The sequence below is a fragment of the Scyliorhinus canicula genome, chromosome 3 (assembly GCF_902713615.1).
Source record: "Scyliorhinus canicula chromosome 3, sScyCan1.1, whole genome shotgun sequence".
In the NCBI taxonomy this organism is placed as follows: Eukaryota; Metazoa; Chordata; class Chondrichthyes; order Carcharhiniformes; family Scyliorhinidae; genus Scyliorhinus; species Scyliorhinus canicula.
This window is the reverse complement of record NC_052148.1, coordinates 168946509-168964242: the sequence shown is the minus strand read 5'-3', so window position 1 is coordinate 168964242 and position 17734 is coordinate 168946509. Positions and strand designations below refer to the sequence as shown.

The following is a 17734-nucleotide window of genomic DNA, read 5'->3' as shown; positions in this document are numbered from 1 at the left end:
CACAACCCTATCAACCTGGGTGGCAACTTTCAGGGATCTATGTACATGGACACCGAGATCCCTCTGCTCATCCACACTACCAAGAATTTTACCATTAGCCAAATATTCCGCATTTCTGTTATTCTTTCCAAAGTGAATCACCTCACACTTCTCTACATTAAACTCCATTTGCCACCTCTCAGCCCAGCTCTGCAGCTTATCTATGTCCCTCTGTAACCTGCAACATCCTTCCACACTGTCTACAACTCCACCGACTTTAGTGTCGTCTGCAAATTTACTCACCCAACCTTCTGTGCCCTCCTCTAGGTCATTTATAAAAATGACAAACAGCAACGGCCCCAGAACAGATCCTTGTGGTACGCCACTCGTAACTGAACTCCATTCTGAACATTTGCCATCAACCACCACCCTCTGTCTTCTTTCAACTAGCCAATTTCTGATCCACATCTCTAAATCACCCTCAATCCCCAGCCTCTGTATTTTCTGCAATAGCCGACCGTGGGGAACCTTATCAAACGCTTTACTGAAATCCATATACACCACATCAACTGCTCTACCCTCGTCTACCTGTTCAGTCACCTTCTCAAAGAACTCGATAAGGTTTGTAAGGCATGACCTACCCTTCACAAAACCATGCTGACTATCCCTAATCATATTATTCCTATCTAGATGATTATAAATCGTATCTCTTATAATCCTCTCCAAGACTTTACCCACAACAGACGTGAGGCTCACCGGCCTATAGTTACCGGGGTTATCTCTACTCCCCTTCTTGAACAAAGGGACCACATTTGCTATCCTCCAGTCCTCTGGCACTATTCCTGTAGCCAATGATGACATAAAAATCAAAGCCAAAGGCTCAGCAATCTCTTCCCTGGCTTCCCAGAGAATCCTAGGATAAATCCCATCAGGCCCCGGGGACTTATCTATTTTCACCTTGTCCAGAATTGCCAACACTTTTTCCCTACGCACCTCAATGCCATCTATTTTAATAGCCTGGGTCTCAGCATTCTCCTCCACAACATTATCTTTTTCCTGAGTGAATACTGACGAAAAGTATTAATTTAGTATCTCGCTTATCTCCTCAGCCTCCACACACAACTTCCCACCACTGTCCTTGACTGGCCCTACTCTTACCCTCGTCATTCTTTTATTCCTGACATACCTATAGAAAGCTTTTGGGTTTTCCTTGATCCTACCTGCCAAAGACTTCTCATGTCCCCTCCTTGCTCTTCTTAGCTCTCTCTTTAGATCCTTCCTCGCTTCCTTGTAACTATCAAGCGCTCCAACTGAAACTTCATGCCTCATCTTCACATAGGCCTCCTTCTTCCTCTTAACAAGAGATTCCACTTCTTTGGTAAACCACGGTTCCCTCGCTCTACCCCTTCCTCCCTGCCTGACTGGTACGTACTTATCAAGAACACGCAATAACTGTTCCTTGAACAAGCTCCACATATCCAGTGTGCCCAACCCTTGCAGCATACTTCTCCAACCTACACATCCTAAGTCATGTCTAATGGCATCATAATTGCCCTCCCCCCAGCTATAACTCTTGCCCTGCGGGGTATACTTATACCTTTCCATCACTAACGTAAAGGTCACCGAATTGTGGTCACTGTCTCCAAAGTGCTCACCTACCTCCAGATCTAACACCTGGCCTGGTTCATTACCCAAAACCAGGCCTCGCCTCTTGTTGGCCTGTCAACATATTGTGTCAGGAAACCCTCCTGCACACATTGTACAAAGAACGACCCATCTAATGTACTCGAACTATATCTTTTCCAGTCAATATTTGGAAAGTTAAAGTCTCCCATAACAACTACCCTGTTACTTTCGCTCTTTTCCAGAATCATCTTCGCCATCCTTTCCTCTACATCCCTAGAACTATTAGGTGGCCTATAGAAAACTCCCAACAGGGTGACCTCTCCTTTCCTGTTTCTAACCTCAGCCCATACTACCTCAGAAGAAGAATCCCCATCTAGCATCCTTTCCGCCACCGTAATAGTGTCCTTTACTAGCAGCGCCACATCTCCCCCTCTTTTGCCCCCTTCTCTGAGCTTACTAAAACACCTAAACCCCGGAACATGCAACAACCATTCCTGTCCCTGCTCTATCCATGTCTCTGAAATGGCCACAACATCGAAGTCCCAGGTACCAACCCATGCTGCCAGTTCCCCTACCTTATTTCGTATACTCCTGGCATTGAAGTAGATAGACTTCAAACCACCTACCTGAACACTGGCACCCTCCTGCGAAGTCAAATCTGTGCTCCTGACCTCTATACTCTCAATCTCCCGTACCCCAAAACTACAATCCAGGTTCCCATGCCCCTGCTGAATTAGTTTAAACCCCCCCAAAGAGCACTAACAAATCTCCCCCCCAGGATATTGGTGCCCCTCAGGTTCAGATGTAGACCATCCTGTCTATAGAGGTCCCACCTTCCCCAGAAAGAGCCCCAGTTATCCAGAAATCTGAATCCCTCCCGCCTGCACCATCCCTGTAGCCACGTGTTTAATTGCTCTCTCTCCCTATTCCTCGTCTCACTATCACATGGCACGGGCAACAACCCAGAGATAACAACTCTGTTTGTTCTTGCTCTGAGCTTTTGATCCTAGCTCCCTAAAGGCCTGCCTGACATCCTTGTCCCCTTTCCTACCTATGTCGTTAGTGCCAATGTGGACTACGACTTGGGGCTGCTCCCCCTCCCCCTTAAGGACCCGGAAAACACGATCCGAGACATCACGTACCCTTGCACCTGGGAGGCAACATACCAAACGTGAGTCTCTCTCGCTCCCACAAAATCTACTATCTGTGCCCCTGACTATTGAGTCCCCAATTACTAATGTTCTACTCCTTTCCCCCCTTCCCTTCTGAGCAACAGGGACAGACTCCGTGCCAGAGGCCCGTACCCCATGGCTTACCGCTGGTAAGTCCCCCCCCCCACAAGTATCCAAAACAGTATACTTGTTACTCAGGGGAACGACCGCAGGGGGTCCCTGCACTGACTGCTTCTTCCCAGTCCTTCTTACAGTTACCCATCTATCTCCAGTCTTTGGTGTAACTACCTCCCTGAAGCTTCTATCTATGACCCCCTCTGCCTCCCGAATGATTCGAAGTTCACCCAGCTCAAGCTCCAGGTCCCTAACACGGTTTTTGAGGAGCTGGAGTTGGGTGCACTTCCCACAGATAAAATCAGCAGGGACACTGACGGTGTCCCTCACCTCAAACATTCTGCAGGAGGAGCATTGTACTGCCTTCCCTGACATCACCTCTAGATTTAAAAAAAAAACAAGAAAAAGAAAAAGAAAGGAAGAGCTTACCTGATATTCCCTCAAACCCTGCTCCCGCTGAAAGTCGACATTATCTACCTGACGTCCGCAAGGCCTTTGACAAGGTATTACATGGTAGGTTGTTGCATTAGGTTACATTTCACGGGATCTAGGGCGAGGTCGTCAATTGGTTTGACGACAGAAGACAAAGGGTGGTTGTAGAGGGTGTTTTTTCAAACTGGAGCCCTGTGACCAGCAGTGTGCCTCAGGAATCAGTGCTGGGTCCACTGTTATTTGTTATTCATATTTATGATTTGGATGAGAATTTAGAAGGCGTGGTTAGTAAGTTTGCAGATGACACCAAGATTGGTGACATAGTAGATGGTGAAGAAGGTTATCTAGGATTGCAACGGGATCTTGATCAATTGGGTCAGTGGGCTGATGATTGGCTGATGGAGTTTAATTTAGATAAATGTGAGGTGATGCATTTTGGTAGATCAAATCGGGGCAGGACCTACTCAGTTAATGGTAGGGTGTTGGGGAGAGTTACAGAACAAAGAGATCTGGGAGTACAGGCTCATAGCTCCTTGAAAGTGGAGTCACAGTTGGACAGGATGGTGAAGAAAGCATTTGTCATGCTTGGTTTCATTGGTCAGAACATTGAATACAGCAGTTGGAACATCTTGTTGAAATTGTACAAGACATTAGTAAGGCCACAATTGAAATAGTGTGTACAGTTCTGGTCACCCTATTATGGAAAGGATATTACTAAACTAGAAAGATGGGGAAAATATTTACTAGGATGCCACAGCGACCTGATGGTTTGAGTTATAAGGAGAGACTGGATCGGCTGGGACTTTTTTCCCAGGAGCGAAGGAGGCTTAGGGATGATCTTATAGAGATCTATAAAAGAATGAGCGGCATGGATAAGGTAGATAGTCAACATCTTTTCCCAAAGGTAGGGGAGTCTAAAACTAGAGGGCATTGACTTAAGTTGAGAGGGGGGGGAGATACAAAAGGGTCCAGAGGGGAAATGTTTTCGCACAGAGGGTGGTGAGTGTCTGGAACGAGCTGCCACAGGCAGCACGGTTGCGCAGTGGTTAGCACTGTTGCTTCACAGCGACAGGGACCCAGGTTCGATTCCTGGCTTGGGTCGCTGTGCGGAGTCTGCACATTCTCCCCGTGTCTGTGCGGGTTTCCTCCGGCTGCTCCGGTTTTCTCCCACAAAGTCCCGAAAGAAATGCCTGTTCGGTGAATTGGACGTTCTGAGTTCTCCCGGAGTACCCGATGTAGCCACCTGGGTTGGCCACTTCCCGACTTTAAAATGGAGATTCGCTAAGAATGCAGGGAAAATCAGCCAAGGACAGAAAAACAAGCAGGTGCAAAGTTTCCTGTATATTAGGACTTGCAGAACCCAGACAGACTCGAAACCAAAAACCACCTGCATAGTAATGAGCGATCCCCGGGAACAATTGGTACATTAAGAGTAATCAAGACCAAACCAGACTCCTTGGCGCCAGCAGGAGCCAAGACAAAAGAAGCCAACGGACACTTAGGAACCCCCAGCGATCAGGGAACAGCTCCAGTATTGGAGAAATCGATCCAAGTGATCAGAACTCAGTCCAATCACTTGGAACCAGGTACGGGGTCCGCCCAAAAGGGCGCGAAGCCCCTGGGGACTATAGAGTCCCCAAGTTCAATTTGTTCTTCTTGGCAGGGTCTCCCAGAAACTCGAAACAACCCTTGACAGAGACCTGCCTAGCAGCTGCACCAACAAGTATGTGTCCAGTCAACGCACGCTACGGGATAGGCGCTCCTAACCCTTAGTCCATACCAGCTGGAAGCCTGCAGACTCAGGATCGAACGAGAGGCCAATTGTTCCCCGACCTAGTGGGTCCCTTTTCCAAAGCTAAGTATTGGCCTGTTAGTGTTAGTGATAGCCTAGTGAATAGTATTTTATGCATGAGTAGCGATTGACTGTGTATATAATAAGTGTGTTTTGATTTGAACCTTACTAACTGGTGTATTGCATTATTGATCAGCACTTGAACTTGAACCTCGTGGTGGTATCATAAAGATACCTGGTGACTCTAGAGCAAGGTGATTAAACAGAGCAAATTAAGTGTAAAGCACACTTAGCAACATTTAGCAACACCGAACAGGCGCCGGAGTGTGACGAGGGGCTTTTCACAGTAACTTCATTGCAGTGTTAATGTAAGCCTACTTGAGACACTAATAAAGATTAATATTAGCAGAGGCAGGTACAATTTTGTCTCTTAAAAAGCATTTGACAGTTATATAGCTAAGATGGGTATAGAGGGACATGGGCCAAATGTGGGCAATTGGGACTAGCTTAGTGTTAAAAACTGGACGGCATGGACAAGTTGGGCCGAAGGGCCTGTTTCCATGTTGTAAACCTTTATGATTCTAGGTGGTAAAACTGGAGAAGCCCTGTTCCAGTGTGGAAGAGACTGTGTTTTTCTCTCTGGTCATTGGGAACGTTATTCAAAAATCTGTCCTGACCTGCATTTAGAAAATAGTCCGTTTCAGGTTCTACTCTTGACAATGTTTCTGCTTTGAAATTTACACTGCCAATCCCACACTTGTAGAATGTCTTGTGGTTAGAGGAAAAGTTTTCCAACCTGAGTCTTTCACCGGAAAACCCTTGGGAATAATAGAAGGAATAAAGAAGCACTTCAAGGCCCAATAAAAGAATATGTAGAATTAGAACCTGTGGCATGTATGATAGCAGACTTCATACTTAAAGAAAAAAAGTCAAACACTTTCACAGGCAAGGGATTATATTTAAGTGACTGCTGCAAACTCAGCCTCTTGGCTTGGTTTTCAGCCACAGATTGATTCTGATATATGAAATTCTACCTAAATTATATGATATATGCTTAAATGTTTCTCCACTTGCCTGAATGAGCAGCAGATACCTAGGAACCCCACCACCTTGAGGTTCCGCTCCAAGTCACTCACCACCCTGACTTGGAAATATATCACCGTTCCTTCACTGTCGCTGGGGCAACTTCCTGGACCTCCCTCCCTAACAGCACAGTGGGTGTACCTACACCCCAAGGACTGCAGCATTCAAGAAGGCAACTCACCACCACCTTGTGAAGGGCAACTGGGGATGGGCAATAAATGCTGGCCTAACCAGTGACGTCCACATCCCGTAAATATATCTTTTTTAAAATGGTCTTGACGCAACCATGTACAGCTGCCTCATCAACCTCTACCATAAAGTTTGAAATGGAGATATACACAAATGATTGCACAGAGTTTAGTTCCACTCAGAATTCGTCAGATAATGAAGACAGCCATGTCCACATGCAGCAAGATGTGGACAACATTCAGGCTTATATGGTTGGTTTATCACACCATCCAGGTTGATATGGCAACTAACAGATTCATGCTACACCAGTGCCAGGCAATGACCATCTTCAAGTAAAGATAATCTATCCATTTCCTCATGACATTCAAGAGCATTACCATCACCAAACATCTCACCATCAATATTTTGGGACTCACCATAGACTAAAACCTTAACTGGAGCAGCTTCAAAAATAGTGTGGCGACAAGAGCAGATCAGAGGCTGGCTATTTGGTGGCAAGCAACTCACCTTCTGACTCCCCAAAGCCTATTCACCATCTACAGGGCACAAATCAGGGGTGTGATGGAATATTATCCTGAATGCAGCTCCAACAGCACTCAATAAGCTTGGCACCATCCAGAAAAAAAAAAGTAGTCTGCTTGATCAGCACCCCATCTACCACTTTAATCATTCATTTCACCATTGGTTTAGAGTGGCAGCAGGACGTATCATCTACACAAGGCACTGCAGCAAAAGGCTACTCTGATCCGATAGCACCTTCTAACCCTTTTAGTGTCCAGCAGGAGAAGGGCAGCAGAGCAGTGTAGGCTGGCTGTTCACCTCGGAGGGAGTGGCATGGAGGAACACTGTGTGCAACAGGATGTTTAGTAGGTAGGCCCACTTTTACAAAGGCTGGTGTCAGACGAGTTTATCCTAGGTTAAAAGTCAGGAGTCTAAAAAAAATATTCAACATGAATAAAGAGTGTCAAATATAAGTATTTTTTAATGTTATAGTTTAGATGTGTTGAATTGGGGTGCAGAGGGGCCCACGATCGCCAATCCAATTGAAAAGGTTTGATAAGCACTGTGTTTACTAACCTGACATTGTAACTGATGTTGGTACTGCTCCTTCAGAGAGTTTATTACACCATCCAGCCGCAGAATTTCCTGATTTTTGCATTCCAATTCCTGCTTCAGGCTTTCAACAGAGATGCTAACACTTGTGCCACGTTCCCACAGCTTCTGATTTTGCTCTTTTGCCACTTTGAGGTCCTCTTCAACTTTACAATAGTCAGCCTGAAAGTCAAACACACAAAACTGACACAAAATTGGAAAACACTTCTGTCACAAGCAAAGAAAAGGAGAGTTTTCTTTTTATTCTTCATGAGATGGAGGCAATAAGGGCATACCAGACTGGATGTGCAAAAAGTTGCAGTTGGCGGGAACTCACAGGTGCAGGTGCACAGACGCAATTCATTCCTTTCTCCCATCCCTCACCTTGACCAAGAGGGTGGGATTTGCCTGACAGGCCCCTTTTCAGTTTTTCCAAAAAAAGTTAAATTGGAGCCACTGGATAAGTTTTGTAGGATCAGGAAGCCATGAGCAGAAAAATAATCAAAAGACCCACAGCTCTCAGTTGACTGGAGGCTGACATGCTGAGTGAGATGGGTGCTACTGACTATAAGGAGGAGGCAAATGGGACACTGTATGGAAGGAGTGAAAGGGGGTGAAGACCAGGAAAGCAGTAAGCAGTTTATTTATTCTTGATTTTGACACAAAGACTAGGGAGACCTCCTCCTTGCATCTAATTCGCCTGCTCTGGATCTGAGTCACTGGGAATAATCTGTCCCTTTCTACACTGGCCCACTGCTCCATAATTTAAGCACTTCAATCAAATTATCCATTTATCTGAGTTTTAATGAAAACTGCCTTAAATTTTCCAAGACATTTTCTGTATTCATATTTGCTTATACCAGACAGTATCCTAACAAATCTACGTTGTCCCTCTCTATTGTCTTCCTGTAATATGAATCTCAAAATTGCCCACTATTGAAGGTTTTACATTGATTCACAGTTCCATCGCAACTTTTATATTCTTTACCAGCATTGCACTTTTTGCCCATTTCCCTATCAACTTCAGGTGGTATCTTTACTGTTGCACATCATTCAGCTTTCTTCCAAAAGTACAATTATTTAAATTTTATACTTTTAATTGAAGTGTACCATCTCACAATTTACTGACACGGAATTCCACTTGGCACTTTCTTTCGCCCATTGCACCACTCTATCAACATCCCTTCATAGCTTCACTTGATACTCAAATTTATTTTCTATTTCTCCTATTTCAGTCTTGCCTGCAAATTTGAATGCCCATACAAAATCGTTGCTGTACATGGTGAACAAAAGCAGAACAAAAACAACGCCGTGAGCCATCACTATCTATTTTCATCACTGAGAAACTTCATTTTCCTACTCTCTGGGTGGAATTTAATGACATTCCCCTTGGCTCATTTGATGGCTGGTGGACATGGGCCATACCACTGGCCAGTACAGTGTCTGATTAATAAAGCAAGCCTTCCATTAAGTAGGCGACAGCTAGCTCTTGCTAACTCTCCAGCCAGCAGGCAAGACCACTATCACCGACATTAACTTCCACCTTCTGTTTCTCTCCCTCTAACCAGTTTTTAATGTAATTCCTTCTCATTCCATGCTTCTTCAAATTCTCCAATCGGCTGCTCTGTGGTCCCTTCAACACCTGCTGAAAAATCCTTGTGCACATCCACTCCAGTTTCCTCATCCATCAAATCATGATCAGATGAATTCTATGAAATTTGTCCAATACAATCTTGCTTTCTGAAGTACAGGTTGACTCCATCTGATTCATTTCTCTCTGCCTCAGTACTTCAGCTGTTGTCGCATTCATCTATGCCTTTGCTACTTCTGTATTTGAATATGCCAATGCTCTTTTCTGGGTTTCCCAAAGAATTTAAGATGACCACCAAGATGTCCAAGTGGGAATTCAGAAGAAACTTCTTGACCTGAAGATTAGTGAAAATGTGGCCCTCACTACCACAGGGTAAAACATTATATCGTTGCATTAAAGGGAATCTGGACAAGAATATGAGACAGAAGGTAATATAGGGTTACGGTGATAGATTGAGATAATGAAACGTGGGAGGAGGCTGAAATGGAGCGTAAACAGCAGCATGTACTGATTGGACAAATTGACCTATTTCTCTGCCACAGATTGTATGTAATAGTCTATAAACTTCAACTTAGCCAAAACGCTGCAGCCATATCCGAGCTCACATCATCCTATTCATCCATCACCCCTGTGCTGGCTAACCCAAGTTGTTTCCCAATCAGGCAATGGCAGGATTTAAAAATTCTTGGTCTTGCCTTTAAGTCACTTCAAGGTCTTATCCCTTTCCTGCAGCCCTACACCCCACCGAGATCTCTGCATTCCTCTAATTTTGGCTTCTTGTAAGACTCCAATTTCCATTGCCCCACCATTAGCGGCAAGTGCTTTTAGCTGTCAAGGCCCTCAGCTCTGGAATTTGCTCCCAACAGCTCTCTGTGTCTTTTGCTTGCTCCTGCAACTTGGTCCTTAAAACTTACCTCTTTGATCAAGTTTTAGGTCAATTGTGTGGCTAAGTGTCAAATTTTGTTTGATAATTCTCTTGTGAAATGACTTGACGAACAGTGTTCATATCAATAAATTATGGTTACAGATCTATCCTTTACTGTTTCAAAAAGGGCTACGATGACAGACAGCGATTGAAATAATACAACCAAGATGCAATTCACATTTTGTATGAGTTGTGTGCCAGCTTTAGATGAGTTAATTGAATGATGGCAAGACAAATTTCAAGTAGCCTTCTCAATTGACAGCAAAGTATCACACAAGTTTATCATTGGAATCAATCAATGGGGCTAGATTTTCATCTCCCATAGGAGGTGCGAATCAGGTCGCGAAAAAAAATTTAGGACGCAATTCTCTGGCCTCGTTGCATTCTCGTTCAAGGGAAACAAGGTTGGTGAATAGCGGGAGAGGCTGAAAACGAGAACCGCGCCAGGCACCAAACAGTTTGCACTACAACCGACCCCGCTCCCATAGGCGAGATCGGGATCTTGCCGTCATTTGGCGAGAAACCAATTATCACCACTTAAGCCTCATTTCCATACAATTAACGAGAGTGACCCCCATTTCCAAGGGCTTCCCAAGATTCATTGGCCTCCCCAGCAACTGGTCACGCTTGTGCCAATTAGTACTGCTCTTTAAAAGGCGAACAGGAGGAAGGGCTTCTGCAGGGAGCCGAGGATGTAAGTAGTCATCTTTGTTCACAGGCAAAGAACCCGGGGCACTGGGCTTGCTGCCCCAGTGCTCGACAGGGGCTGGGGGACCCTCCACAGGGGTGGGAGACTGGGGGGTGAAGCAACTGTGCACGGCACCACCATGCCAATCCCTGATACGTGTACCCGTTCCATGGGCAACCCTTGTCTCAGCCCGTCTGCCCCACGACCACCCATAACCCCACCGACTGCCGAGGTATCTGGCTGTGCAGCTGAAGGCTACTCCTGTACGGATTTGGCAATCATAGTTAAGTGAGCACTTCACACAACCCAAGTGGATTCCCATGGGTGGGCGGGCCATGTAGCATATGGGAATCATTACCTAACATCTCAATCAGACCGTGATGCCTGGACACTGTGCCAGAACACTACGGGAGGCAACACCACACATGCAGCAGCCAACATCTGAACACCCAGGGCATGGAACAGAGCTCCAGGGGCTGTGTGAGTGCAACGGGGAGGGGACCAGCACCTGGTCCAGGATACATTATCAGTGGGTGTCTGGGGTCCGTTGAGGGGTGGATCAATGGGGGAAATGAAGTGTCCTGGGATGGGAGCACCACAGTTTGTCAGTGTCACACCCTCTCCCAATTTCTTACAGATATTGAATGGTGTCGACAGTATTTTGGAATTCGCAGAACAGGCCCCAGTGGTGTTGTTGGTAGCCCGGGCGGCCACCAGGAGTAGGGTCTGCAAATGCTGAAAGCGGCGGCCCACGTACCGGACCACCGCCCCACATCCTGAGGACCTGGCCACCCATCAGGCCAGGCAGGGACCCAGAGGGGGTGGTCCACGATGGCCTAGTGTGTACGGGTGTTGTTGGTCGTTTGAACAGATGACGTACAGCACATGCCGCAGGAGGTTCCGCCGCGACAAGGAGACGGTGCGGCTCCTGTGCCATGTTCTTTTGGACTTGGCACTGCGTGGAGGAGGACACCTGCTCTTTGACCGTCAAGGTCATCGCAGCCCTGGATTTTACGTCTTGGGATCATTCGAGGGTTCGAGTGGGGACCAGTGTGGCATCTCGCCGGCCAGAGCCCACAGGTGCCTCCGACAGGTCACGGATGCCCTGTTTGCCCGGGCAGAAAACTACTTCAACTTTGACATGGCCAAGCCCAGCAAGATGCCCAGGCAGCAGGATTCTCCGCCATTGTCAGGATGCCCCAGATCCAAGGGCTGATAGACTGCATGCATGTCGCCATGCGCTCGCCAGGCCATCTGGGAGTGCCCTACATTAAAAGGAGTTCCACTCCCTGAACACAGCTCGTACGTGACCACCACATGAAGATCATGCATGTGTGTGTGCACTTCCCAGGGAGTGTCCACGACAGCTACGTCCTGGGACAGTCGGTCATCCCCAGCCTCTTTGAGGACCACCCCAGGATAGGCGGCTGGTTCTTGGGGGGGTTAAGGGGTACCCGCTGAGGACCTGGCTAATGATGCCAGTATGGAGGTTGGAGACTGATGCGAAGACCCAGTACAACAATGCTCATGTGGCCACCAAGGCTGTCACTGAGCAGTGCTCTGCTCAAAAATGCGGTTCCAATACCTTGGCCATTCTGGTGGTGCCCTGCAGTACACCGTCCGGAGGGTCGCCAGCTTTGTGGTGGCCTGCTGTGTCCTCCACAACCTGGCACAGCAGCGGGTGAGGTGCTGGAGGTTGGGGATGAGGAACATGTGCCCACCTCCGTGGAGGACGAGGACCATTAGGGGCTGGAGGACGACCCCAGGAGAGATGGGCCACGGATTCGGAGGTCGGCCCGCATTTCGGAAGAAAGTGACAGAGGCATCATACTGGTTGTGCTCCAGGTTTTCTTTTTGTTGGCATTTTCAAAGTTATGTACAATGCCGTTCGTTTTCGTTTCACTGAAACTTTTGTTTCAGTGCGAAAAGGCTTTTTCTGACTTTTCGCTATTTACAAATTTGTGCCGTCTGATACAGTAAGTCATCCCCCTCTGCACCCCCCCCCCCCCCCTCCCCCAAGCATAACACCCCTCCCCGCATCCACCCACCCCCCTGATGCTCCCCCTGGTCTGTCCAGGGTGTGTTCTCCTTCTCCTTGTTCCCCCCTCATACCCCCCCCCCTTTCTTTTTCTCCCTCCGTCGGCTTCAGCCGTGTCCTTTCTGTGGATGGGCCCAGGGGTACTTCTCTTTGCGGAGGAAGTGTTTTATTTGGAGGTGTCTCATTTCCTGTCCGATTGGCAATTCCCATTCCTTCATCAATTCGTTCAATGTCGCTAGTCTGTGCCTATGTAAAAGTCCCTGTCAGCGTTCCCTGTCCTGTGTCCATTTTTTAAAAGTTGGGTGTAGCATGGCTGGAAGGAATCTGTGGTTACCGCAGATGGGGACCAAGGGGGACATCCCGGTCAGCCCGAAGTGCTGTCTTAGTTGGCCCCACATTTTCAGCGTGGCCGTTACCACTGGGCTAGACGTGTATTTCATCGAGGGGGGTGGGACTGCTGCCGCAGCTAGGGCCTGGAAGGTTGTTTCCTTGCAGGAGGCCTCCTCCATCTGTACCCACTCTGAGTTGGGCTCGTGCACCCACCCCCTCACTCTTTCCACTTTTGCTGCCCTGTGGTAGTATTGCAGGTTTGGCAGTGCCAGGCCTCCCTTAATTTTCCTCCTTTGCAGTGTTGATTTGGGAATTCTTGGATTCTTGCCCCCCCCCCCCCCCCCCCCCCCCCCCCCCCCCCCCTCAACGGCATAATTAAGCTATGTATATTTGGAAGAAGGCCTTGGGGATGAAGATCGGTATGGATCTAAACAGGAAGGGGAACCTCGGCAGCACGATCATTTTGATCGTCAGCTCTCCCCGCCAGGGAGAGTGGGAGTGTGTCCCATCTCTGTCGGTCCTTTTTAACTTCCTCCACCAGGCTGGTCAGGTTCCACTTGTAGATTTGTCTCCAGTCTCTGGCTATTTGGAGCTCCAGGTATCGGAATCTATTTTGGGCTACTTTAAACGGGCGCCGTTCCATCTCTGTCCCTCCCCCGTTTGGGTTCACTGGGACTGCCTCGCTTTTGCCCAGGTTGAGTTTGTAACCTGAGAAGGTTCCAAACTCTTTCAAGATCCGCATGATTGCTTTCAGTCCTTCCTGTGGCTTTGAGACGTACAGGAGCAGATCATCTGCATAGAGTGAAACTCTGTGCTCACTGTGACCTCTTTGGATGCCCTTCCAGCTTTTCGCATCCCCCAATGCTATCGCCAGGGACTTGATTGCTAGTGCAAACAGGAGGGGGACAATGGGCATCCCTGCCATGTGCCTCTTCGTCGCTGGAAGTATTCAGAGCTGGTGGCGTTAGTTCGAACGCTCGCCTTGGGAGTGTTGTTACAGGAGTCTCACCCAGGCAGTGATTCCTGCGCCTAGCCTAAACTGTTCCAGCACCTCAAGGAGGTATTTCCATTCAACTCTGTTGAAGGCCGTTTCTGCATCCAGGGAGACGATCACCTCTGGTGTTCTCTCCCCAGGGGCGGTCAGGGCTGATCTTTGTAGTGAGTTGCCTAGCCTTGGCAAAGCCTGTTTGGTCCTCAGCGACCACCACTGGTACACAATTCTCCAGCCTTTTAGCCAGGACCTTTGCGAGTATTTTCGCCTCCACATTTAGCAGCGAAATGGTCTATATGATCCACATTCCATTGGATCTTTTCCTTTTTTTGAGTATCAGTGAAATTGTGGCCTGCACTAGTGTAGGAGGCAAAGTGCCCCTTGCCAGCAAATCTGCGAACATGTCCCTTAGATGTGGGGCCACGGCCGGTGTGAATTTTTTTATAGAAGTCCAGCGGGAACCCGTCCATCGCGGAGTATTCCGCTCCTATAATTCCTGGAAGCACCAATTTCACCACTGCAAAGAAGTCGATGCAAGTGTATACCTTGTGCATCTGTGAGAAGAACAAGAATTTATTTTCTCCCGGGTGTAGGAATCTCCACAGGTCCACCACCCCCTTTGCTCCATAATTGCCCTCAGCTCCTGAGCCATGCCTGTCTTTTTCCCCGTTCTGGGGTTTGATCGGTCGGTCAGCGGGTCCTGTACACAATTAAAGTCACCCCTCATAATCAGTTGGTGTGTGTCAATGTCGGGGATTTCTGGAATGGACTTTTTTATAAATTCTGTGTTGTCCCAGTTGGGAGCGTACACATTTACCAGGACTACCATTGCCCCTTCCAGGACACCGCTGATCATGATGTACCGTCCCCCTGGGTCCGTAACTGTCCTAATCTCCGTAAATCTCGTCCTCTTGATCAGTATGGCTACTCCCCTGGCCCTCGTCCCATTGCATGAATGATGCGTCTGCCCCACCCACCACGTGACCTTCAGGTGTCCCCCCCCCCCCCCCCCCCCCCCCTCCCCCCCCCCCGGCCCCCGTTCCTGCGGTATTAACCATACTTACCTTATGGATGTGCGCCTGCACTCCGGGGTGTCCCTTTGTTCGGGGACCGTCCAAAATGGCCACAGTCGCTGCTCTTGCCATGAGGTCGGGCCCCTGCGCTCCAGGGTTTCCCTTTGTCCAGGGGGCATCTAACATGGCCACCAACTGTGTGTATGCCGCGTGGGTGCGCTCCTGCACTCCGGGGTCTCACTTTGCCCAGGAACCCGCCAAAGTGGCTGCTTGCAGTGCCATCTTGGTTCCTCGGCTTGTTCCATGCCACCTGTCTTGCTGCCAACCCTTTCCTGCCTCTTTTCTGTTCAGTGAGTGTCCCTCCCCCTGTATTATCCCCCCTTTCTGTCTTGTCCCTCCCCCTTGGCCAGACACTCCCTCTCCCCTGAGAGGTACGCCACAGCCCCCCTTACTGCCTGTCTTCCCGTGCTAGCCCTCCCTGCTAGTACGGTGGCTCCCCTCCCTGGGTTGGTCTACCCCTGTCTCTATTCTGTCTGCCTGTCTCCGTTCCCTTCCTCGCCCCCTCACCTGTTTCCCTTATCCTCTCTCCCGTCTGTCTGTCTTCCAACTTGACTCCGAAAACTAGGCAGCACAGTCCCGTGCAAACACAGAATCCGTACAATGGGTCTTGGTCTCATCTCATCCTCTGCTTTCAGTCCTTTTTCCTCCACTGCCCTCAACGTTGCCGCGTTTGTTCTTTCTCCAGGTTGTTCATTCGCACAAAATCTTCAGCCTCCACTGGTGTGCCGAACTAATGCTCTTTCGCCTTGTACGTTACCCAGAGTCTGGCCAAGAACAACATGCCGAACCTCACCCCGCTCTTACAGAGTGCAATTTTGCCTTATTAAATTCGGCCCTCTTTTTTGCAAGGACCGCCCCCAGTGTCTTAATACACCCTAATTCTGTGTCCTTCACATGAGCAACACTTTTTTTTCCGGGCCCCCCTCAAGGATATTTACCCGGTCCTGGTACCAGTGCACCTTCGCGATTATCGCTCTCGGCTGTTCCCTCGTTTTGGGTTTCAGTCGGAGCGACGTATATGCCCTGTCGAGTTCTGCGGGCTGGGGAAGCTGTCCCTGTCTACTTGATTGCCCAACATTTGGGCGATGGAGTCCGTTGGGTCCCTTCCCTCAATACCCTCTGGCAGTCCCATGATACAAACATTCTGTCACCAGGATCTGTTTTCCTGGTCCTCGACCTTCCCCTTCAAGTTCCCTTGGGCCACCAAAAATCCTGGAAATTGTTTAGCCGAAAATCCTGGAAATGTCTCTATTTTGGATCCGATTGGGAGGAGAGCCACCTGATGTGCATCCGCCACCGGAAGCCATGCTCAAGGGTTTTTAATGTGTTACAGGTGTCCAACAATTCCCCGCTCTCCCAATAGGGCCGCCCTACTCTACCCACCACCCCCTCACCCACCCCCTACCACCTCCCACTCTTTCCTCTTCCCCCAGTGCCCTCAGTGATCCTCAATGTGCTTAACCTTCCTAGCTCTTCCGCCAAGTCCAGGTGTGTCCGCAGAATGCACATCTCTGAGGTGGAGGCAGCCAGCTGCTTACCTCATCCCTTGGCCTTTGATGCCCCTGGTGGGTGTACTCTGGGGGCTCTGGGCCGAGGGCCCAGGCGCACTTGTCGGCAGCACATGCACAGCCGTGCTGCCCTGTCCCTTGTGCTGAACCCTGGAGACGAGGCCTCATCAGGGGGAGCTGGGTCCGGGTTGGCACCCAGCACCCTCTCCTCCTACTCTGTGTCCATAGGGCCTTGGGGTTCACCTCGGGACTGAAGGGCAGCTGGTTCGAGCCCCGGCTGCCCTTGCACCCTCTGGCTCTGCCATCCCTGGCGGCTCCCCGATGTCTGCCCCAAGGTGTCAACGCCCTCGGTGATGCTCCTCAGTGAATGAGCCATGCTCTGCAGCACCTCAACAATGCCCACCTGCAACTGAGGCAAGCTCTGCATGTCCCACAGTGCCTCATCCATGTTGGCCTGGTACTTGGTGACATTCCCCAGCGAGTTGGACATCCTCCCGAGGCCCTCAGCCATGTCCGTCACCGACTGCACGACACCTTGCACTCTTTCACTCATGGTGCCGATGTCGTACACCAAGCTTTCCACTGCGGTTGCCATCATGGCAGTGTTGAACACTTAGCCACGTATTGCCAGCACCAGAGGTCAACACTTAGCTTCGGGGACTCCTCCAATCAGACTTGGACCTGCTGGAGTGTCCCTGACATATCCCTCTGAATGTCCAAGCCACACCCAACGTGTCCATCAGTGCTGGTAACCTCTGTACCAGAGGCTCAGCATCAGGCTGGGACCCAGCTGGGACCTGGGATTCAGCAGCCCTCTGCTTGCTGCCTCACCTGGCGGTTCCTGTCTCCACCTGATGTACATCAGCAGCTGTGTGATATTCACCAGATTGTGCGCCAGAAGCCTGTCCACAAACGTTTCCCACCGAGGTGTGTGTATCTGCACTGGTGGACAGTGGGAATGACAGCTGTGACGTGTCAACTGTGGCACCCTCGGAGCGCTTCTCCGAGGTGGTCTCCTGGGAGGCTGGAGAGGGGACCACCCAGGATGGGCCGGCGTAGTTGGTTGGAGGATCGGTGGGAGAATGGACATGTGGTCAGTGGGAGGGATGGG

At 49.2% G+C, this 17734-nt stretch overlaps 1 protein-coding gene across 3 annotated transcripts in view; it reads right to left on the bottom strand.

The window, feature by feature from the left end:
* LOC119963106 (coiled-coil domain-containing protein 158-like) overlaps positions 1–17734 on the bottom strand; it is a 336026-nt gene that overhangs the window by 124011 nt on the left and 194281 nt on the right. For all 3 annotated transcript variants that reach the window (XM_038791706.1, XM_038791705.1, XM_038791704.1), the window contains exon 12: positions 7465–7662. In XM_038791706.1, coding sequence (XP_038647634.1) covers positions 7465–7662 — 198 coding nt within the window. The remainder of the gene's footprint in view (positions 1–7464; positions 7663–17734) is intronic.